Here is a 23943-nt window from a genome sequence, read left to right as displayed (position 1 = left end):
AACAATGATTGGCTTCAACAAAAAGTGGAGGACAACCAGTCAAGCACCATAAAGGAAAAATAAAAGTGTAAAAAAACAAGGAATATACAGACAGAAGGATCCAGTAACAAGGATGTAAGTCCTGCATAGAAATGGTGAGGGCACCATGAAGGCTGCCAATTATGTCTAGCATAAGGAGGCAGACATCAGTCAGGGAAGGAAGCAGTAAAAAATGTACCTTCAGAAAAGGATTATGCAGAGATTACTAAAGTGCAGAGGGAGTCAGTTTGACCAGGTTAAATATTCCATTACAGCATGGAAACCTGACTGATCCATAGAAGCAGACTGAAAAGTAGAAAAAAAAAAGAGAAGATTAAAAGAAAACGTAGTCTTTCCAGAAACCATATAAGGAATAGTATCAATTAGATATTGGCCATTTGTTTATGTTAATCCAAATCCTTACTGCACACTCAAATGAGAAGCAGCATAGTACTGAGGGAAGGATGAAAATAGAGTTCCCCTAAATTTTAAGCCTTACATGGAGAAAACTGAATGACACCTTTAATACTCAGAATAGAGAGGGGACAACATTCAAAAAGGTTAGAAAGTATGACATGGACAGTTTATTTCAATAGGATACTTTAGGCCAGGGTTAGGCAACCTCGTCAGTCGAGCTGCTGTGGAACTATAAGTCCCATTGCAAGACTCACAGGCATGACTCCTAGATGCGGAGACATTTAGGCCTGGTTCACACCTAATCGTTTTACAGCGGGTTCCTACGCGCTATAAAATGCTCAACATGTGAAAACCAATGATTGCCTATGGGCATGGTTCCCACTTGGGCGTTTTACAGTGCGTAGGAACGCGCTGTAAAACGCCCTATGCCCAAAGAAGTACAGGAGCTTCTTTGGGGCATATTTGCCGCACGTATCCATTAGGATACAGCCGGATAGCCCTCGGAAACGCACGTTTGTCGCGCGTTTTACCACTAATCACGGTAAAACCGCGTGACACGAAACGCGCATATTCGATACGTGCCGAGGTTGCCTGCCCATGCTTTAGGCATTCCATGATGAGAAAGTTTCCAAGTAAATAAAAGAAGCTAAATAAGCCAGGTATTTGGCTGCAGGGAGTAGTTTAGAAGCTACAGGATGAAAACCAAGAAGTCAAATTAAAAGGAATAAAAATACAAGATACTCAAGAAAATAAGGAAACAATAGCCCCTTGGTAAAGGTGAAGGAATACCTTAAACAGAAGGTTTATGGCTTTGAGAAATGTGTTCACAGAATTAGATCTCCTATGAGATCTTACTTCAATGCTATCTAAAGACTGGGGTTTTTTTGCTTCATTTAAAGCGTGCTTCCAGAGTGAAGATCAGGAAGTTTGTGCAGGTCTGTGTTAAGTGCATGACCAAAGAGCAACATTCCCTTAAAGGGCAAATGAATGAGACATTGTTTAAACAAATCTTCAACATTCCAAACACATAGCCATAGTGCTCTATACATATGGACAGACATTACAACCATGCGAGACACCAACTTAGAGACACCTGTAAAAGGTCATCAAAACTAAAGTGGAGAGCTTGAGGCAATAGATCAGCAAGCTGCAAGGGTCGAGGATTCTGTTCTGAAACTTTTAAAAGACTTGATCCATTAAACAATAGCAACACAAAGAAGAGTCTTCCCCAGAAGAGGACAGAGTTGTTCTAGTTAATTAAAACTGCGATTTACATAAAAAGTCTGTTTATCAGTGAAGTCTCCAAAGGTAAAGGCCCCATCAACTAGAGTAGAGTAATCAGATACTCATTAAGGTGAAGAATTGGAGAGTTCACAAAGGGCAAGGACTAGTTATAAGGAACTTCCTTATAAAAATGCCTCTGAACACTATCACATTTAAGCCATGAATGTAAAGGTCTAGAAAGCAGCATAAGCAGGCCCCAGTACCTGCAGGACACTCAGTTTATCTTCGCCTTGTCCAATGGCCCACTCACAGAGTGAGTCTTCAGAGACTGTATTACATAGTTACATAATTACATAGATATGTTGAAAAAAGACACAAGTCCATCAAATTCAACCTATAGAGAGAAGAGCCTTCAAAGACAATATCATACCTGAGGCTGTGCTGGGGCTCAGAACCTGGAGAGTGCCCTGTGGCTAACACAGTAAAACAAAGGTCTGGAGAGTGCAACTGGCAGTGTTGAAAATTCCTTGTACAATCAACCGCACAAGAACCGGTATTCATAAAAGTCCAACGTTTTTGGAATAATTTCCAGATAAAAATCAGGCGTAGTACAGCAAACACCTCACGGTAGTATCTCTCCCACACCAACGCTGTAGAGGGAGCACACCATAGCCTGCACCCGGCAGACATATCAACGACAGTCAAAGGTAGAATTGGAGCAGTGAGTTTCTGGTGCTTCCTTGGCAACCGTGAAAGTCACAATTCAAAAAGGCTCTGCAGTTTTTGGTCCAGCGGGGTCTGGGTGTGGCCTCCAAGGCATCACTGAGGAAGGCTGATCTGGATAGCTGCTGTCTTTTTTATAGAGAAAAACATTCACAAAGTACTGATAATGCTGATAGAAGAGAACAAAACACTTTAAAGTATTAAACAGAGCTAAAGAAATGGCATCCAACCTCCTAGGACACTAGCAGAAAAAAACGTGGCATTATCCTCAGAGATGATGTTATATGAGGGCTGGCTTACTTTTTTGTTTGTTTGGCAGTGCCCACAATTGCTGAAGGCAGCATTATAACCCTATTGTCTTAAGAATAAATGAATCCTGTGTCTCTTAATAAACAAGCAATAAAATTTGTTTTCATTTACCTCTAGGATGAATGGAGTTGACTAGAACATGCAACAGAAGGTTACAACGTCAATGCATTTTAGTAGGTTTTACACTATGGTTATGTTATCTAGTTGCCAAAAGAAAGGCAGGAGGTAGAAAAATTAAGAATGTGTCTACAGGATTGATTCAGTTTTTTCAATTTTGACTGTCTGAAATAGAACAGCCACATCTTTATAACTTTTCCCCTTACCCGATATGTACATAATCAGGACATCATAGGCATTGCATAAATACAATATTTTCCAAAAGGTACTACACAAGTGATTATCTGTGCTTATGGCAATATCCCAACTATACCTCACCCTTAGGTGACAGCAGCAGTGGAAAAAGAGGATCTAAATTACTCCTTCAGCCATGCATGTTTTTTGTATCTATGTCTGTCATATACATTACCTTAATTGCAGGAAAAAATGTGTATGAAAATGTAAAAAATACAAACCACATAAGAAACACTTACCTGGCAAGCATTGTATAACAATTGATGCTCTAGTTTCTTTATTCCTAAGATCTGTTGAAACATTTCATAAAGTTGTTCTTTACTTAGTATGAGTTCAGAGACAGCACTGAGTGCCAATCTGTTAGGCTGCTTGCGAAGATCCTCTTCCCCTCTGTAAATGGCGTCGTATTTAGCAATCCAAGAGCTCAAAACAGTTTCTTTGCTTAATCCATCAATTTCTGGCAAACTTCGTACCCTTTTTTCAATGTTCTTTTTAAAAACTTCTCTGAAGTCATTTGAGGAACATCCTCCGCTATGTACCATTCTGGCAACTCTGTCACTTTTCAAGAAAACCTGTTACATTTAAAAGAAAAAAAGAACAACAGTTCTATAACTGCTCTTTAACATTGTTTGTGAGAAAAACAAACAGACAGATCCACCTGATCACAGACATTATAGGGAACCTGTCTGGGCACAACTATGTAAGCCACAATCTCCAACTTGTTTTTTTAAAAGGTACAAGTTCTGCGGCTTGGCTGTCACAAGTGTCTTTGCAACACTATTTGATGGAATGTATACAAGTCCCAACACTTGCTTGCTGTGGGTTATGCCTCTAAAACATGCACCTTTAAAAACAAGTCCGTAATGACTGCTTCTATAATTTCTGTCCTGACTGATTCCCTCCAAACAATAGTCAACCAACTCTCTAAATTTTAGCAGGGCTGTAATTAGGATGTCCATGGTCACCCTCAGACTATAACAGACATCTGCAACTAAGCAAACAGCATAACAAAAAGAAACATATGGTTGATCAATATGAACAAACAGATCTATATGCTAATCTGGCAAAATGTGGAAGGCTAAGTAAAACATTTAACTTTAGTTATCTTTACCTATAAAGGCGGCAACACAATAAAATAGGGGCGATTCTTTTTACTCCATTGTCAACACAGCATGGAGTATGCAGGGGTAGTGGAACCCTCCCATTACACCGGAGTGCTGAGAGTTGACATACCGGTACAGAATGGAAGAACTTACAGGTTGCAGTTGCCAGTAGAATATGGCCATTAGAAACCTAAATCTTCTTCCTTTCTCTGCAACCAGAGTAGCGCTGGGTTATTATAAGTTCCAAATGTTGACACACTGACCAATAATTTTATACAGAAAAAGGAATAGATTTTTACTTAAAAAACGGTCGGCTATATATTCTAGAACATTAGAGGTTAAGCAGCTTTGCATATGCTCGTCAGAGGTCAAGTGATCCCATCATTAAAAGTCTAATGTTGAAGATCAATAAATCGGCTCTTCTTCTGTTCACCTCACCTGTTAGCCAACTGGTTGGCTGAGTTTCCTCAGGTGCACTGAATGCTGGGACTTATGTGTTTGCACTCAGGAGCCTGGATGGTCAGTTAGTGATGATATAAGCACCACCGTTTTGTTTGATTTTAGCTACAGACCACAGTAAACTTTTAGTTTGAGGAAATAGCATTTATATACAGTATTTGATTTAGTAAGCATGCTAGGCTCATTACAATATTGATTTTTTTTTAAACAAAGATGCAGTTTCCTTTAAGTTAAAAAGATACCCTTTTCTTAAAGTTACACTAAACTCAGGAGTTAATCTTAAAAATACATTCAAATACCTTAATGTTTAACAAAAGCATAGATTATATGCTGTAATTAATCCTCAAATTATCTTTGGATTGGTTTTGACACTGTCCTTCCTTCTGGAGGGTGACTACTTTTGTTCCCCATGATCCCTGTGTGGGTTGTAAAGTAGCCACTGCTCCAAGCTCACTCCTGTGATGGACTACAATGTCAATACAGATCAGTAAACTAAAATGTGAGACACATTTTTTTTTGTTGAGAAAATTAGTTTTCAGTAGGAATGTCCCGATACCGAAACTAGGCTGATGGCCGATACTGGCCCTTTAAATTTTTTAATCGGATAGGCCGCCTCAGGTCCTGTGCTTGTGGGGTCCTGAAGCGGCCTTCCGGGGAGCTGGCAATAGCTGTCTTTGACGCTGCCTGCCAGGTCCCACGTCTCTTCATATTGATTGAAGGTGCAGGCACTGCTTGAGGCAACCGCACACCTCGAACACAGCCTCGGAGCGGGCACGTGACCGGAACCTGCTCAGTTCGGCTCCCTACGCACCTGCAGAGAGGGCTAAGCACAGCACCTGTGACAGTTCATGAAAAAAGTCCAGGAAGAAGCGCTCTAGGAGGGTTTGGAGGGGGTTAGGAACGCTGGGTGTGCAGCACAGCACCTGTCAGAGACTATGTAGAGATGCAATAAGCAGCGCTGGAGAGACCCAATAGGCAGCCCTGGTGACATCTGGACGCAGCCCTGGTGGAATCTGGACCACATATGTCACCAGGCTCTGTATTTAGCTCTGGTGAGATCTCTATTCAGCCCTGGTGACATCTGTATGCAGCCCTGGTGAGAAACACCCCTAAAATGATTAGTCTGTATTATTTAGAAAAAATGTCACATGTCCCTTTAAGAAAAAGGTATTGGTAATTGGTATCGGCAAGTACCTGAGGGGAAAGTACTTATACTTGGTCTTGAAAAAGTGGTATCCCTCGTTTTCAGGGTTTGATTTTCTATTAAATAGGGTAAAACCACAAACCAGTGGAGGTGCCAAAGATGGGAGGAGACAGACGAGCACATAGCACTGCTTTAAGTGTTTAATAGTGTGTATTAGAGCCTCTTAGGATTCACGGATTCTGAGGCACCAGAGAAGATGTTAAAGGTGTAAGCATGCACCTTTTTGGGGCTGGTTTAGAAAGATTATACTGCTAAACAAGTGCACATTAAGAATTAGATCTCACCATATTGCAAAATTATATAACACATATTAGAAAAATATACACATATAGAAAAGTTGTTTTTTTCCATGTGAAGATGTGATTTCTTACTTAGCTTTTGCCTACTGCTATAGGAAAAAGGGAGGGGGGGGGATTTTTAGAATTAGGAAAAATGTAAACAGCATGGAGCTTATTTCTACCATAGAATTTGACACAGTGTTTGTCTACATATTTTTTTTAAAGATTTAGAAATGAATGTGTTTAGATTGCTCTGCAGTCCTAAAAAGCCCTGGTGGTAATTTACAGTACTGTTGTATGAAAAAAAGAAAGACAAAATACATGTGGAACGTTTGCAGATAAAGACATTTTAAAAAAGGTTTCATTACACTCACTACACTACACTCTACAAAGATGTTTTAAAATGCCAACTCCTACATGAACATTAGGATTGAAGACAACAATGTAAGCTCAGGAGCATAAATTAACTATGTATTGTACAGTACAGCAAATTTCCAAATTAAAGAAATAGCAGAAACTGCTTCGAAATTGTAGGAAAAACAAGCAAATATTATATAATTCATTTGGATGTCCTTGACTGGCCCAAATACTTTAACTACAAGGGAAGAATTCTGATACCAACACAAAAAAACAGCAGTGTACTTACTGATAGATAAGCGATTATGAAACCGAAAAAATAGCTTTTGATTCTCTGTAATGCTTTAGATGAGACCTACAGTTAATAATGGTATCAAAACCACCCTCAAAACAGTAGTAGTACTTGTAGTAGTAGTACTTGACATAATAGGACAAAGTACCTATTATACTTGTCATACTGGAGCCTAAGAGAGACAGGTATTTCTTGCAAATGGTTTAGATACAAAAAGTAGGGTGAGGTCAAATTTACTTTTTTTTTTTTTTATAGAAGACTAGGCAAGTCTGCCATAAAATATTTTTATATACAATATTTTTTTCATTACAGGTACACTACTGGTCAATGTTTTACAACAACTCAATTTTTCCAGTTTGCTTTGAAATTTACGCAGTTTAATGTCTCAAAGTACTCTGAACATAAAGCATAGAACAAAAACAAACAATTGGACATCCAAAAGGAACATTTTCTTTAACAAAATGTGAACTAAATTTTTGACTCATCAAATTAGCCACCTTTTGCAGATTTGCAACAGCTAAACACACTCGTTGCACTCTATACAACGGTAATCAAATATTATTCGAAAAGTTCTTCCCAACACTGTTTCAGAAGTTCCCACAAGTGTGTTGCACTTATAGGTTGCTTTGCTTTCACCTTTCTGTCCAGTTCAAGAAACCACCTGGTGTTCCCGGAATTTCTATCCTTATTCTGTGCCATCCAGGTGAGGGGGACATGGTCCGACACCAGCTTGAAAGGTCGTCCCAACAAATAGTACTGGAGTGTCTCAAGAGCCCATTTTATAGCGAGACATTCCCTTTCCACAATGGAATCTTTTTTTCTTGGCCAGTGTGAACTTCCGGCTCAAGTATACAACAGGGTGCTCTTCACCTCCAACCACCTGAGACAAGACTGCCACTAGTCCCAGTTTTGAAGCATCAGTTTGGACCAAGAACTCCTTCTGAAAGTCCGGGGCTATGAAAACAGGTTTTTGGCACAAAGCCTGCTTCCACTGGTAGAATGCGGTTTCTGCCTCGCCAGTCCAATGGATAACTGTGGACTATTTCCTTTTTGTAAAGTGTCAGAAGTGAGGCCAAGCTTGCAAAATTGGCAAATAATCTCCTGTAACAACCCACAATTCCAAGGAAAGAACGTACCTTTTTTGTGAGAGGACAGGACCACTTTCGAATGGCCTCCACCTTGTTTAACGGAGGTTTAATCAGGCCTCGGCCTACCACATAACCCAAGTAGCTGGCCTTCTCTAACCCAATCCTGCTTTTCTCAGGGTTCACCGTGAATCCTGCCTTTCATAGGGCATCCAGGACTAACTGAATCTTTTGTAAATGACTCTCCCACTCTCAGCTAAAAATGACAATGACATACAGGTAAGCACTCGATGACTCCTTACGGGGTCTTAGGACTTAGTTCATGGCCCTTTAAAAAGTGTCTGGGGCCCCATGTAACCAAAATGCCATTCGGACATACTGCCAAAACCCCTCAGGGGTGGCAAAAGCCGTTTTCTCTTTGGTCTCATCTGAAAGTGGAATCTGCCAGTAATCTTTGGTTAAGTCTAAGGTGGTAATGTATCGGGCGGGACCCAACTTCCCAATTAACTAATCTACCAGGGGCATGGGGTATGCATCTGGTTTGGAGACTTTATTTAATTTTTGGAAGTTATTACAAAACCTCCAGGTTCCATTGGGGCTAGGTACCAAGACTATAGGGCTTGACCAACTACTGGTTGATTCACCTATAATCACAAGGTCGAACATACTTTTTATTTCAGCCGATACCATCTCTCAATGGGCTTCAGGAATACGGTATGGCCTAATGTTCACCCGAACACCAAGATCTGTAAGAACCTCATGTTTAATTACATTGGTCAAACCTGGCAAGTTTGATAAAATTTCTCTCTCTCTTTCTCTGCAAGAACTCCCAAGATTCCTGTTTTTGGGCAGGTGAAAGGGTATCTGCTATTCCTACCTTTTTAATCTGGGCGTCAGAATCTGCGTGTCCTTCCTTCCTAACCATCAAAGCCTTTCTTTCCTTCCAAGGTTTAATTAGGCTGACATGATATATTTGATAATTACAATTACCATTCGGTCCTGCATTGGCATCCATCAATGTTTATTCCATATTTAATCAAATATTTAATCAAACTTTGCTTTTGATTAAAATAATTTAATAATAAAATTAATTAAAATGGCATGAACAAAAATTATGTGACCTTTTACGTACTTTGTTGCCCAAACTTTAAAAGACAATCACTGCAAACAAGCAATTTTTGTAGCTCTCAATTAGACTTTTCTACCTGCCAACAGGTAGTTTGGCCTATTCTTCTTAAAGTGACATAAAACCCTCAGATTTAACATAAAACAATACTGTAATGTGTGCCTTACTGTAATCCATGGCTGTTTCCCTTCACTTGCTCTTCCTTTTAAATCTGTATCTCTTCTCATGCTGGGCAGAACTTCTGTTTTGCAGCAGACTGCCTTGTCTCGGACATGGATACATGGTGTCTGTGTGCAGGTTCACAACCTGAGCCAGCACTACAGGAAGAGGCACTCAGCTGCAAAGGGAAGTTCTCCCCCAGCATGAGAAGAGATACAGATTTAAAAGGAAGAGCAAGTGAAGGGAAACAGCCATGGATTACAGTAAGGCACACATTACAGTATTGGTTTATGTTAAAAAATCTGAGGGTTTAATGTCACTTTAAGCAAACTGTTCCAGCTCAGGTTTGAAGGGTGCCTTCCATGGACTGCATGTTTCAGCTCTTTGCATAGATGTTTTAGATCATGGTTTATAAAAGGCCTCTTCAGAATAGTCTAATGTTTTAATCTTAGCCATTCTTGGGATGTATTTTGGGTCATTATTTAGTTGGAGGACCCATGACCAGTGACTAACAGAGATTTCGGACACTGGGCATTATGTTTCGCACCAGAATACTTGATATTCTGAAATTTAATTGTGCCCTGCATAAATCTGGGGTACCCTGTGCCCAATGCAGGAAAGCAGCTCTGAAACAAAACTAACCCTACTCCAGGTTTCTCAGTAGTTAAGGTGTTCTTTTTCTGTTATCTGTGAAAATAGACATGTGTTGTGCAAAAAAAGCTGCAAGTGTTTCTCATCTGTCAAGAGGACATTCTCCCAGAAGCATTGTGGCTTGTCAACATGCATTTTCAGCAAATTCCAGTCTGGATATTTAAAGTTTTTCGTTTAACTGTAGCATTCTCCTGGGTTTTCTTTCTTTGAGTTCACTGTTGCTCAAAAAGCAACAGATGGTCAACTGGACAATCATGTACCTTGACCTTAGAGTTCAGCTTGTATCTATTTGGAGGTTTCATCCTGGCTCTTTATCTGGCATTTGAACTATCCATCTACTCAATCTGGGGTAGATTTCCATCTTGCTCCCACATCCAGGGAGGCTGGCTACACTCCCATGGACATTAAACTTATAAATATTTGCAACTGTAGTCACGGAAACATCAAGCTGTTTCGTCTTCTCAGTCAAACTTATTTTTGATCTCCTCAGTCAACTCTCTCCATTGCTTTCTCTGGTCTTGGTTCAGTCCGGTGTACACCATGATACTACACAACAGAGGGACTACTTTTCTTCATATAAACAGGCTGACTGGTTGGTTACAACATTGAAGACATGTGTGATACTAATAACAGAAAACAGTTTAAAAAAATATATATCCTTATGATCCAATTGTTTGGAATGTTCTCTAGGCATGTCAACAAGTCTGTTCATTTTAGAATATCTTTATACAAAAAGCAATCATTTTTATCTTTTCACTCTTTCTTTGCTTTTTTCTGTGACATAAAAAAGACATGCACGTATACTGGAGACAATAGCTTATAATTTCGTTACTTTGCAGGAGGAATGAAGCATTGTTTCAATCAATTGTAAGGATTCCAAAAGATTTCCACACGTCTACCGTATATGCATTCCTTTTCCATTCTTCTTGGTAAGCCAATTCAGTTTAAGGCTAATTTGACTTCACTCAGAGTGTAGAGTTTTAAAAAAATACTTAAATGGTGCCCAAGAACAACTTTAATGGTTTTATATAATTGTTAGATCATATAGATTTTGAATCCATTAGTCTCAACCCACATTTCCTCAGACCGCATGTAGTTATGGTATCTAGAAACAAGATAATATATTTTCTCAATAGCATATTACGCAAGGAAAGAGCATAAAGAACTGTTTCTACAAAGTTGCACTATGGGCTCAATTTGTGCACCTGTACTCAGACTATGGCCGTTAAAGCACCTCCTCTTTTTATGAAACCCCAGCTCAATTCTAAATGTGTGCATGGTTTCGTAAGCTTCCACTTAGTTCTCTAACAGGCTCAGTAAAAAAAAAAAAAAGCAGTACAATGTGTACTGTACAATGAGTACATGAAACTTTGTATGATCTTTTTAAAATTCTAATTTAACAAGTGGCAATGCACCAAAGATGAGAACACTTACCTCATAATAACTTCTGACAGCATTAATAAAAGCTTCATCTGCTGCTATTTGCGTGTCACCTTTAAGGAAAGCCTGAAATCTCTCCCTTATTGTCTGTAATTGTGGCTTATTGAGCTGCAAAAGAAAAAAAAAAATGGGAGACAAAATAAATAAAATTAACCAAAACTTTAAAAAAAAACAAAAAAAAACACTAGATGGCACAGACATTCTGAATAGTTTTGAACACATGGAGCACCTAACAATAAAAAGGTAAATGGATTTCTGGTTAGGTTAACAAAACCAATTACGGCAAAATAAGCTATACACAATCTGAGATTTTTTTCTTCTTAATATGTAGCAGTAGTTCTAAATCAAGTAAGGTACCTATAGACAAAGAATCAGAAATAAATGTAACTTCTATGGGTACATGCAGACACCTCAGCCAATTGCTAGCTCATAGAACTGGCCACAGGAGAATTCAGCTAACTACTATGATTACAAAGAGAATTATTGGTTGAGTGAAAAATACTCATCCCCATAATTCAAACCGACCTGTGAAACTGTAGCTGTCACGGGTCGGCTCTATTGATCGGGAAGTCAATGAATACATACCGCCGACTTCCCGGTCCTCTCCCTGCAAAGAGCAGGGACCGTCAGTCACTGCTCCCTACAGGGATTCTCCCCTCCATTTCTCCAGCACTGACTGGAGGAACAGATGAGGGAGGGGGTGAGCACTGCTGGCTCTGCCTCTAGAGAGGCAGAGATAGCTGTCAACAAGCTGGCGGGGTGGATCTCAACAGTATTGGTCGGCATCCACCCTGGCTGCAGCATGGCTCAGCGCTCTCAGCATGTAGCGTGCAATAGCCCACTATATACCGAGTTTTGGGTCACAGGAAGACATTAGTATATGTCCTCCTGTGACCCTGAAGAGAACTATGGCCAAAAAAGGTTAGGCCATAGTTTTCTTTGAAACCTGAAATAAGACAGGGACTTAGAACCAACTTGGTCCTGTTTACAGGTAGTACCGGCGATTCTGAAGATCCACAGAAATTGATTTAAAGACTTACTTGCATACACCACAGTTTGCTTGCACTTTAAGATCATTTTTATGCTACCTGGCTAATGATGATCCTTTGACCTCAGTCCTTTTTTTTGGACAAGATCAGGTGTTCTGATTTCATTGGCACAACAGATCTGGATCAGTGACTCAAAGAACTGAATTCATTGGATGGACATAACCGGCAACAAGCTTTTTGAAAATAAGGTCAGAAATCAGTGCCTACATATTTCTCTGCTGTTTCTAAATATTTTCAAAGGGAATATTCAAACTCGTCTTTATTACCATAATACATTATATATAATCATCTGTATTCTCTCTAGCGATTCCTAGTTAGGGAAAGATCACATTTAATTATTTTTAAAATATAGTAGAGGTTTTTTTTCTTTTGCTTATGTTGGGTGTATCCATTAAAGTTGTAATTTGAATATTAACAAACAAATAGCTCTGGACTGCAAAGTTGAAGACTATATTTACAGATGAAACTGAAATTATCTAGGTCAAATGAGTGAAAATAAAAAAAAAAAAAAAATCATCACCATACTCTTTCAAATAAAGCAGGTCAATAAATGTACGTACACAAATTAGCTTAAAAGATTCAAGCATGTTTAATTAAACCAGGTAGATGTATAAAAGTAATGTAAGAGATATATAGTATAATAAAGTCACAAGCAACAATATGGAATACAACCTTCTCAATCTGGTTGCATAATTTATTTATTTTAAACAACTTGATCAAAAAGTCTAACTGAGAACCAGATTTAGGATTTCTGTCAGTACAGAGGAGAGAAATAAACACAAGGATTGCATGCAGCTTAAACAAAAATTATATCGGAAATTTTTAATGATATATCAGTGGACTGAACAGCAGATTTGCCATTTGTGTGGCAAGATCTTTAAATTTGGAGTTAAAGCATGGAGCCGGTTTCACGGCCAATGCGAAAGGCTGGAACACGAGTCGTTACTCACGGCCCGGCTTCCTGATTCACTGGCTCTATGTTCCCTAGCGGTACTGCCGCTCAGAGGAAATCTCCCTCTGACCAGAAGTTCCGGTGGTATTGGGATAAGTATCAGAGCATTTGGGCGAGTATGAGTATTTGCCCAAAAATGTTATATCAACACCGGTGCATCCAACGTAACTATTTTATCTGCCAGAAATACTGTAACCCTGTTCAGCTAGTGATACACTCACATTTGCACAACAAAATACAGTCTGGTGGGTGACACCAGTATTCACTGCTGCAGCCTCTGGTGTCACTTCCCCTTACTTTTTCTTCTTTCAACCTGCTGATCTTGCTAGTTACAGTCTCTCTTTAAACTTGCTGTGTTAGTAGACAACACTAACCAAGCAGCTCCCCTAGCAGATATGAATACTTCAACAAGCAACATGTCGGCTAGTTCAGAAATTCCTAGTTCAAAAAAGAAATTCCTGTAGCTCGGTGATAAAAATATAGTTCTGCGTGTCAGAATTTTAGTCATGTTTAGATCTGGTGACTGAAGATAATACACATTGTAATTGACTTCATATTAATTATTCAGGAAACTACCCTTAAATCTGCTTAACAGTGTGTGCGGGGGCATTTTGATCATAAAAGGTTTCACTTTTCTAAAAGTACAGCCTCAATAAAATTGTAGGAAAGTTTTCAGCTGCCACCAGGAGTGCCTCTTTCCTTTATGATGGATGCACTAAGTCTAAAGACTAGTGGAAGATGATTGGCAGGTATATTTGAACTCTTTAAGAAAAGTGCATTAGAGGGATAAAAGATAAATACAACGGAATGGTGCCTAAGTGTACGATTCAACATCCTGCTGCAACCATGAAGATGAACAAGATATTCAGGTGATAAAGTCAGGCACTTAGTAGAGATAAACGAGCCAGTGGAAATGCCTAACAAATTTAGGAACTGTAGCACCTCCTTTCAATACCATGTTTACTGAACTACATTCCCTGGTAGAAATGATATCACCAGCAACATTACTGGGAAAACTCCACAAAGGTAGTGTCATGGTCACCTAAATGAGAAAGAAAGCACTTCAAATAGAATAGGACACATCATGAACCTGTAAATCAGAGAGAGAGAAATCCTATTAATGCTTCCCACTGTTGGAGGCTACCATTACATTACCACACAGTGCTCTGTATTTGCCAACCTGCAGTACTAATGAATCCCAGCAGTGTACTTCTAACATTCACAGAAGTGTTCACTCATTTAAAAGTTCAGGAATTTCTTTTAGGAACATCGCTTTATTTTCGTTTCGACATTAAAAGATCGTGACATTCACACACATCAGTTCAGGACCCCACCAATTCGACTGATTTTTCTGGTGATATAGTTTATAGAAGCACAATGAAAATAAATCAATGGCTGTCACTATATAGAGTAGGGGTCGACAATCTAATCCACCGATAATCGGGACCAATATTCACAAATTATTAAATCATTGGTATATTAATTGATAAGTGCAGACAGTAATGGGGAGCTTTGGAAGACCCCCCACCATGGCCCATCGCTGAGAGTTCTCTCTCAGGCCTCCCCCCCCCTCACTGCTTGCTGTTTATATTCAGCTGCTGGCTGCAGAATCTTGTCCACCAGAAGATGAACACATAGCCCAGTCACCAGGCTACCTGTTCATCTGCCAGCGTATGATTCTGCAGCTAGTATAAACAGAATATCAGCACCTGACATCAGTTATCGATCTGAAAGGTGGCCCATAGTCGGTACTGGTTCTGGCGCTCATTGACTGGTAAAATAGGCTGTCTTCACATTGTACTGTTTTATATGGATCTGAAAGCAGAACTATTATATGCTATGGGCCCATTTACACAACTGTGCTTTGGTCCATATCATTAAAGTGACATTAAAGGATACATTTTTTTTCACTCCCCCCAATGTTAATGTCAGCACTTACCTTAAATTATGTCTCTTAATCAGATCTTCTTCTTTCTTGATGTTTTCATCTGTCCCTCTAGCGGTGCGGCGGCTCTCCGATCCAGCGCGGACTCCTCTCTGCTTGATGGCACTTCCGATCCAGCGGTGTCTGCATGCGGGTGCACGCGTCCATAGACTTACCTTGCGTCTCTGCTCGTCTCCCGGCCGAGAATCCGAACTGTGCATGCGCCCGCCTCAAGATACTTTGCGGCCGCCCGAATAGTTTCGTTTTCTTGGGCGGGAGCGAGCAGCGGAAACAAGGTAAGTTAAACCGCTGTTAAAGCAGGGTTATTTTTTTCTTTTTAAACGGTTTGCCTATATCTACTGCTTGATAGCAGTAGATATTAGGCAAAAAAATGGGAGGGTTTAGAACCCCTTTAAGTTTCATAAACTAGAACAAGAAAAATCTGCATCCACGGTCCAATTTCGACTGTAAATTACGTGGTACACTGGTAGACTTTGTTCAAACATTTACATTTGTAAATTGTACATGGATTATACATGTATATAGCCATATGCGATGCCGCCACTACCTAGTGAATTCAGGGCCAGGGGGAGATATAGACATTAACTATGTGTAGGCCGCGGCAAAGGTGCAGATGACCTTGACCTTCAAGTGATATTAAAGTCAAAATGTTTTTAAGCCCTTTCAAATGCTGATTAAATCACTTACAATCGTTGCTGCTCCTTAATGTTTAAACATTTTCATTTTGATTTTCCTGTAGAATCAACTGGGCCCCTGAGACTGGCGCTGATATACTGTTTCAGGGTGACACCTTTCCCTTGCAGGGTCCTATGTAACCACCCTTGTGTCTGCTAATAAGCTGTATGCGTCTCTACATCCACACATGCACAGCAGGGCAAGCCTGCTCCTACCTCCTCCAAGCTAGAAGATGGACAGCTGCTACAGGCTGAGTTGTCCCTTATGATCTTGTACTGGACAGGAAATTCAGGGAAGCTGAGCTGGGAGTGTTTGTTTGGCAACATGATGACTAAGTTCTTGGAAGAAATTATAAAAGGAATAATTTTCTGGACAATGCATAATTGTTTGATCTGGATTCATTATTGCAAAAAAAGTTTGAGCGTTTAAAACTAATTTCAGTTATTCAGAATGACTGACTGCTGAAGTCATTCTGTGCAGCCACTGCCATTCAGTCATTCTGAATAAATGACTGCACATAGCACGTATTTCAACTCTTATGGACAAAATACTGTGCATGACTGTATGAATTGTGATGAACTACAGACCACTTTTTACTCAGGAGCTTGCTTCCAAGTTTCTGTCAGGAAGATCCTTTGTAATTATTTTATCTACATGTGCATGAGGCCTAACAATGAACTTCTCCTATTCCCTCCTTCTTGGTTAGTTAAATATACAAGCATTTTACACCTATTTGATAAGTGCAAAAGAAAGTCATTGACCCTCCTACTGACATAGCTGTTCTGTGTCCTGTTTACGCTACCTGTGTTAGCTCAAGGAGTGTAATCAACCATCCAAGTTCTCCTATCTTGGACTACAAAACAATGATTTCCCATGTTGTGGAGTAGCGTAGGAGGGAATCTGTAGTTTACTAAGGCATGACTCATTTAAATTCACAATTGCAATTGATTCAGTTGTTTATTGTAGGCAAAAAGGGAAAACAGTAAGAGCAGACTAAGTAATGATATTGCATCTGTCAAGAAACATTTAAATCCATTTAGAAATGGAAGTCTATAAAAAGTAGGGATGTTCAGAGACCAGTGCCGATACTGGCATTTTCACAAGAACTACGAAGGTCGCAGTGGTTGCAGCTGTGAATGGGTCTTGGCGCTCCACCACTGTCCTAAAATCATTGGTCTGTATTGTTTTAGAAAAACTATCACACAAAACAAAAATGCATCATTAATTGGTATCTGTAAAATAATTGGATAAGTATCAGTACTTGGTCTGGAAAAATTGTATTGGTGCATCCCTAATATAACAAATCATACATTAAAACAAGGATGCACAAATCCCCGTAGACCCGTAGCCAATGCTCCTTACAAATGACAGCTGCCTCCTAACTTTTGAGTTTTTCTCTTGTCTAGTCTTGGAGCTGGAAAAATATTAGTGCTTGTGCTGGTATTTGTACCAAGTACGGTGCTTAGAACATCCCTACTATAAAGCAATTTCTTAACCAGTAAAATATGTTCTGTATAGCATTTACGATGAACCTGGTAAAGTATTAGTGGGATTTCAATACATACATTTTAGTCCTAGTACAGTTAAGCCCCATTTAAGTCTTAGCATTTTTTCAAGCAATTTCCTCCATTGCAAGATGGAGGAAAAAACTGGACGGAAGCAGATGCAACAGTGACATCCGTTCCGATCAACAGGGGATCCATGCACAGATCCCCTCCTGATCAGGTCATGTAAAAAGGGCTCAGGTTGGACTTTAAAAGCACATGTCTGGCCAAAATAAAACAAAAAAGTTCTGTACATGTCTGCGATGCATGCACATTTTACCATGTTGTTAAAAAATGCTGCAAGTACAGAAAAATACCTGTTCATTCTGCCAGAATTCCAGTGCACTCCTAACTTCCTATTGTAAGCGGACAACACTTCCTATGCTTCATGGAAATCCCAAACAATGTTGTCAAGGCTGCCTGTTTCTCTCTCTCTTTCACCCCCCCCGAAAAACACCTTCACCTCATCTAAAGAGTTATACATTCCATAACATAAAGGGAGGGGGGGGGTCTATAGTCAAGCTGGAGAGAATTTAAGCAGCACGGTCAATGGGTTTGAAATTTCAGTGCAGCAGAAGCATTGTTGTCAGCTCACAAAAGTACCCTTTAAATAAGAATACATCTGAGTTGTCTATTTTCAGGGATACTACTTTTTCCACTGACATCATCCTGTGACTTCAGAGAATACAGTTTTCTACAACTATGAAAACAACCTTGCATTTGTTTCTAAAAGTGTGGATGTTTGTGCATCAGCTATTATTTACAAAGCCTACATCCCTCCCAAAAAGATAACATTGCTGAAACATTTCATGCCCAGTGCAAAGGACATTGATCACGCCTGTTTCTTACAGATACAAGCCTCTGTCTAACTACTGTTGGTGCATGTTTCTTGACTTCAAATGTAGGTAAAGGTACGTAAAAAAAAAAAAAAAACTTTGATCGGCTTTATTGGTTAGAAGGAACTGTGAAGGTCTCTTCTGCCATAAAAGCTTTGTGCTGCCATTCAGCACGCGTATGCACAGGCTCTCCATGCCGAGATGAAGTAACTCTTGTGTGCATATGCACAGGAGCTATGTCACTGGGGACAAGAAAATCAAGCGGCTGCATACTTGAAACCTGGAAGAAGACCTAGAGGAAAATAAAAAGGACCAGAGAATCCTTTTATTTCCAAGTCTGCTATAATGAGGCAATATGCTGTGCATACTAACACATTATGGCTAAAAGCACCAGGGCCACCCCCACTTTTTCTCTTTTTTTTTTAAAACCCTTTACTTACACCAAGTATGCACTCCTCCATAAATCCTTTCTTGGCATACTTTTGTTATTTTAATTAAATATGCTCCCCGATTGTTTTCTCAAAGTATTATTATTATTTTTTTTAAATAACAACAACAAAAAACTGCCAAGACTGCAAACTATTATAAACAATTTTTCTATGTGATTTAAAAAAAAATTACATTTAAAAGTTTAAGTAATCTCCACACATTAGTATCTCCAATAGCTGCTGGCAAGAGATATGTAAAATTCTCCCAAAAGGCATAATAATTGCCATCCAACTTAACTTGGCAAGAACAAGTCTATGGATACATTTAGCTTCTTTCAGGATCATTATTTTGTTTACTTCCATTCTTTCTTCATTAAGACAGCCCATAGACATGAAATAGTGGGCCAAAAAATTCAAAATGGCCAATGATCGTTCATTAGCACAAACATGGTCGCTGGTACAAACAAGTAGTGACAATAGCATTTGGCTAGTAAAAAGCCACTGTTAAATACAGTTTCTTCCACTTACATGAGTCAGCCAGGACCAGTATGCACACCAACAAAAATCTGTCTTGTGTGGGGGTTGCCCCACTGCAAGGAGAGGGTTTTTGTTTGCCGGAGATAGTCTTTAAGCTGACCATACATTAGTAGATTTTCATACCAAGATTCATCTGAAAAATCTCACTAGAACCAGATAATACCCTTGTTGAATGTCGTTCAAAATTTAGCTTGATTTTACAAGTTGATTCTGGAATAAATAGGGTTTCCCAAACAAAAGCCAAATTCACTGTCGAATTTTGTTGGATCGAGAAAAAAAAAAAATAAAGTTCCGTCCTGCTCCTTTGATTCTTTTTGAACGAAATTATACTGATGTAGGACCAGCTTTAGTGTTCAAATAAATTAATTTCCACTGTTTGGAGTGCATTGAATTTGATGCCTAGACTGTACACAGGAAATCTAGACAAGATCCACCCTTGTTTGACTAGCAAATGCTAAAACCTAATTGGGCAGAAGAGGTTTTGACATTTGATAGTTTTTAGCCACGGGGAGTTTTATTAACCTAGAATTAGACTGTCACCAAAAAGAGCATGCATGCCCTTTGCCTTGCGAATATCTGTGTAGATATATGCCAAACGGAATGTTTTTAAATCCGTCAAGGCAATGTACTTTTTAAATTTTGTTTATACAGCATTATAGTCACTAGATGGTGCAGAGGAGCATAGAAAATAAATACTTATTTCCTATGCTCCTTTAGCTCCATCCAGTGATCATAATGCGATATTGCATGAAAAAATTCAAACATTCAAGGCACTTAGAGAAAATAACAAGAGAACATTCTATTTGGCATATATTCCCACAGAGCAAACATTCACAGATATTGACAGGGTGTATGGCCCTGCAAACTGTTTATAAACAGACCTCATAGTATTAAACCTGAACATGCGCTCTCCACGTGCTAGTTCATGTCTTTGCCCATCGGGGAGTTCTATCAATGCAGTGAGCCTGTGTGCAAGATCAAAAGTTGTCCCCACAACAAAGGACAGCCACGGCACACCCCATCCATCTACACATGTTCATTTTTTGCATGTGGCCAGATTGAGCTAATGGTGGGAGGGTCAAAAGGACATTTACAACACTCAGCACAATAATTTTTATAAAAGTATCTTTACTTTACTAGTATCGGGACATCCCTACTGTATCAGTACAGAGGCCGTTACAGGGCATTTTCAGGAGTACGTGTACTCCTGAAAATGCCACAATACTAAAGAGCCAGTATCGGGGCACTGTTTGCCCCGATACTGGCCCTTTAAATTTTTCAGGAAGTTTGGCTGCCTAAGGTTCTGAGTATGCTGGGATCCTCAGACAGTTGTCTTTAAAAGTGCCTGTCCAGCTGCAAATTGCCTCCACCTCCTTCCCAGCGCTGGCACAGCACAGGACAGGACAGCCCCACACCCACCAGCACAGCCCTGGAGCCCGGATCCCACTCATTCAGCCCTGGAGAGACCGGCACTCACCCACACAGCCCTGGTGATTATACAGCAATAGAAAATGGCAAATCAGCTATAGAAGAAGACTACAACCCTCAGCAATTCAGGATTGCTGGTTGTCATTCTCTATTGCTGAGATTTATAGTCCTCTATAGCCAGTTAACATTCCCCATTGCTGTATAATCATGGATTGATGGGATCGGTAGCCCACTATTGCTGGTTGCCATTCTCCATTGCTGAATAATCATGGAATGAGTTACAGTTCTTATTATAAAGAAACTGCCCTAAAATAATCAGTCTGAAATTTGTTTTAGAAAAAAATGGCACATGTCCCTTTAAGAAAAAGTATCAGTAATTGGTATCGGCAAGCAGGGGCGTCCCGAGGCCAGGTGTCACCCTGCAACGTCATCGCGCACACGCGGCCATCTGATTGACGCCTGCAGGCGCCCATTTTGGTGATGGCCGGCGGCAGTTAGAGGAGGGGACGTTCACCCGGTGGGATGAGATATGCCGCCGGCTCCCCTCCTCTCTCCTGACACTGTCAGTCATTGTGGTGTCATCCCTCCATTGGTGTCACCCGGGTGCGGGCCGCCCGCACCCCCCTTGCGACGCCACTGTCAGCAAGTACCTGAGGTAAAGTACTTGTACTTGGTCTTGAAAAAATGGTATCAGACATCCCTACCTTTACAGCCTACCGTAAAGAAGAACTTGATAAAATGGTCAGTGACTACTTAGCAACCAGAAACTGTTAAGACAATAAACACTTTGGTCAGATGTATTGGTGGTCAGTAGCTGGCTGAAAAAATAAACACCCAGCATTGGTGGTTAGTGGCTGGGTGAAACAATAAACACCCCCACAATTGGTGGCCAACTACTGGCTGAAAAACAAGCCCCCAGCATTGGTGGTCAGTGGCTGGCTGAAATAACTACCCCCAACATTGGTGGTCAGTAACTGACTTGAACAATAACCCCTCCAACCTTCTGCCAGCATTGGTAAGGAGTGGCTGGCTGGAAGGTGTACCTTATATTGCCTGGACACTTGCCTATCCTGCAGTTCCACGCATCCCTCTCTTCACATAGTGAGAGTGAGTGCCAGAGCAGGCCATCACTATGATACCAAAACCTCAGAGCACTGTGTAGAGCTGGCACTCCTCTGCCTCCAATATCAAAAAGTCTTTGACTATCAAAAGGTAGGCTTCAGCAGCTCTGATTATTGAGCTGTGAGGTGTTCAACAGGGTGCGTGACAGCACAAAGCTTCATCTGCCAGCATCCGACTGGAAGCTGGACAGAGGCTTCTTTCAGTGCTGAAATACAGAGAGCATTCCAGTAATCAGCACATGCTTCCGCTTTGCATATCCCACCTGGGCGCCCTGTGAGTGTTACTACCTGGTGTGGACCGTAAAACTATACCAAACATCCCCCTTTGCAAAACATAATTTAAGCAATGAACACTTAAGATAAATGTGCCTTAGAATGGTGTTCTACTCAACTTATCAAACAATGGTTTTAAAGTAGCCTAAAGCTGGAAAAAAGTGAGAGCAGACCAACCAGTTAGATGCATAAATACAATACACCTGTTTTGGTATGTAGGGATGTGTTCCCCAACAGTCCTTTTGTGTTTTGTTTTGCATGCTTGCTTGCTTGCAGAGCATTGCACCCAGGTATAAGAGGAAGAGTCCTTTGTGAGGCCTCCCTGTGCAGAGGCAGATCCCTCTTGAACAAGGCTTTGTGTCAGTGGTAAGGTTGTAGGGCTGAAGCCCAGACCTAAAGAGTATTGACCCTTTATGTGAGCTGGCTGTGTGCATGGAGGTCATGTGGGCCTGAAACATACTTAAGTCAGCAATGAGATGGAAACACACAAACGTCTTATTTTTTGGCTGTAGTGCACCAGAGGAAGCTGTGTAATGCTCCTGGATGCCAAGACCCACCCAGTGATGACTAGTCAAGTAGTTGTAGAAGCTCTTTTGTCCTTCTATCCTACCAAGCTGAATTAAAGCGCTGGAACGACTATAGGTGGAGGCACTAGAGATTAAAAGAATCAGGAAACCGGCAGTAAATCCCCATTTAGATGAGGCTTAGGATGTCCCGTTTACCAGGTGCTGTAGTGATGGCTGCCAGGTGAAAAACATTCCCGCCGCTTCTCTGGATCCCCGCTGCTCTCCCCAGTGGTGATCCGAGAAGAAGTGAAGGAACAGGCGGCGGGGGAGGGCGGAGGACAGAGCCGCTTTCACTAACTAATGAAGAGGAGAGAGAGAGAGAGAGAGAGAGAGAGAGACGCTCGGCCAGGATCTGACAGCCGGCGCCTCTCTCTCCGCTCACTGCTCGTCCGTTCTGTCACAGCGGCTCCTTCGGGTTTTCGAACATGTTTGTAAGTTTAAAGTCGTGCGACCTTACAATAGTAGAGGTCGCACGGCTTCCACACACCTTACAATAATCATACGATCTCAGGAATTCCCGCGATTATCGTACGATTAACGCAGGGTGTGTGGGGACCTTAAGGGAAATTCCAGGAGGTAGAGTTTAAAGGCACATCTCTAACCAAATATAAAATGTAATTCAAAAGGGTTTTTTTCCCCACAAAACTAGAGCTACTGAAAAGAACTTAAACTGAAAAAAGATGATTTACTGAAGGAACTTAAATTATAACACAGTGGCTAATTTCAGTGCAAGTTCAGTTCAAGTGCAAGATGCAAATGACTTCCTAATTCATGTGTTATATTCAGTCATGTTTACATGGCAGATACTATTCTCTACTTAATCCTACAAACACTGTGAATCGAATGTGTTAACTCCATAAGCATGACTTCTCACATCATTTAAGAACGCTGAAAGTGAAACACGTTTGTTAAGAAGTAATACTCCAGAAAAGAAAAAAAACTCAAAACTCAAAAAAAACTGCATCATAAGAAAGTCTCATTATTTCAAAAGAAAGAAAAAAAAAAAAAAGACCAGAAAAACCACATATAATTTAAAGCAACAGTATTTCCCGAATAATGAGCAAATACACACCCAAAAAACAAACACTTTGGGGTCTAGTTAAGTTTTCACATACAAGTCACACAAATTTTACCTAGGTTCTAATTAAACCCAGTTAGATGTGTAAATCTTTGGTAAAAAAATATATATAAATAAATGTGCCCCTTTGTGTAGCTGCTATTGGGGCTGTTAATGGGAGCCAAAAATGGTACAACATGGTAATGACAGGTGTTTTTATTTAAATTTTAAAAAAATTCATTTTAAAGTAATTTTATAATTTGTACATTTCAATTTGCAACCTGCCATAATGTTGTAGCTGGCAAAAAGTAAAAAATGTATATCTTTCTTTCATGA

At 40.1% G+C, this 23943-nt stretch overlaps 1 protein-coding gene across 7 annotated transcripts in view; it reads right to left on the bottom strand.

The window, feature by feature from the left end:
• The window catches only part of CADPS2 (calcium dependent secretion activator 2), a 254962-nt gene that overhangs the window by 214844 nt on the left and 16175 nt on the right, over positions 1-23943 (bottom strand). For all 7 annotated transcript variants that reach the window (XM_018557765.1, XM_018557764.1, XM_018557767.1 and 4 more), the window contains exons 2-3: positions 11191-11304; positions 3282-3614 (exon numbers count right to left, since the gene is read on the bottom strand). In XM_018557765.1, the coding sequence (XP_018413267.1) occupies positions 3282-3614; positions 11191-11304 (447 nt within the window). The remainder of the gene's footprint in view (positions 1-3281; positions 3615-11190; positions 11305-23943) is intronic.

The sequence above is a fragment of the Nanorana parkeri genome, unplaced genomic scaffold (genome assembly GCF_000935625.1).
Source record: "Nanorana parkeri isolate BGI_ZX_2015 unplaced genomic scaffold, ASM93562v1 scaffold301, whole genome shotgun sequence".
NCBI classification, from domain to species: Eukaryota; Metazoa; Chordata; class Amphibia; order Anura; family Dicroglossidae; genus Nanorana; species Nanorana parkeri.
The sequence above is the reverse complement of the archived record's forward strand: the minus strand, read 5'-3'. Positions and strand labels throughout refer to the sequence as shown.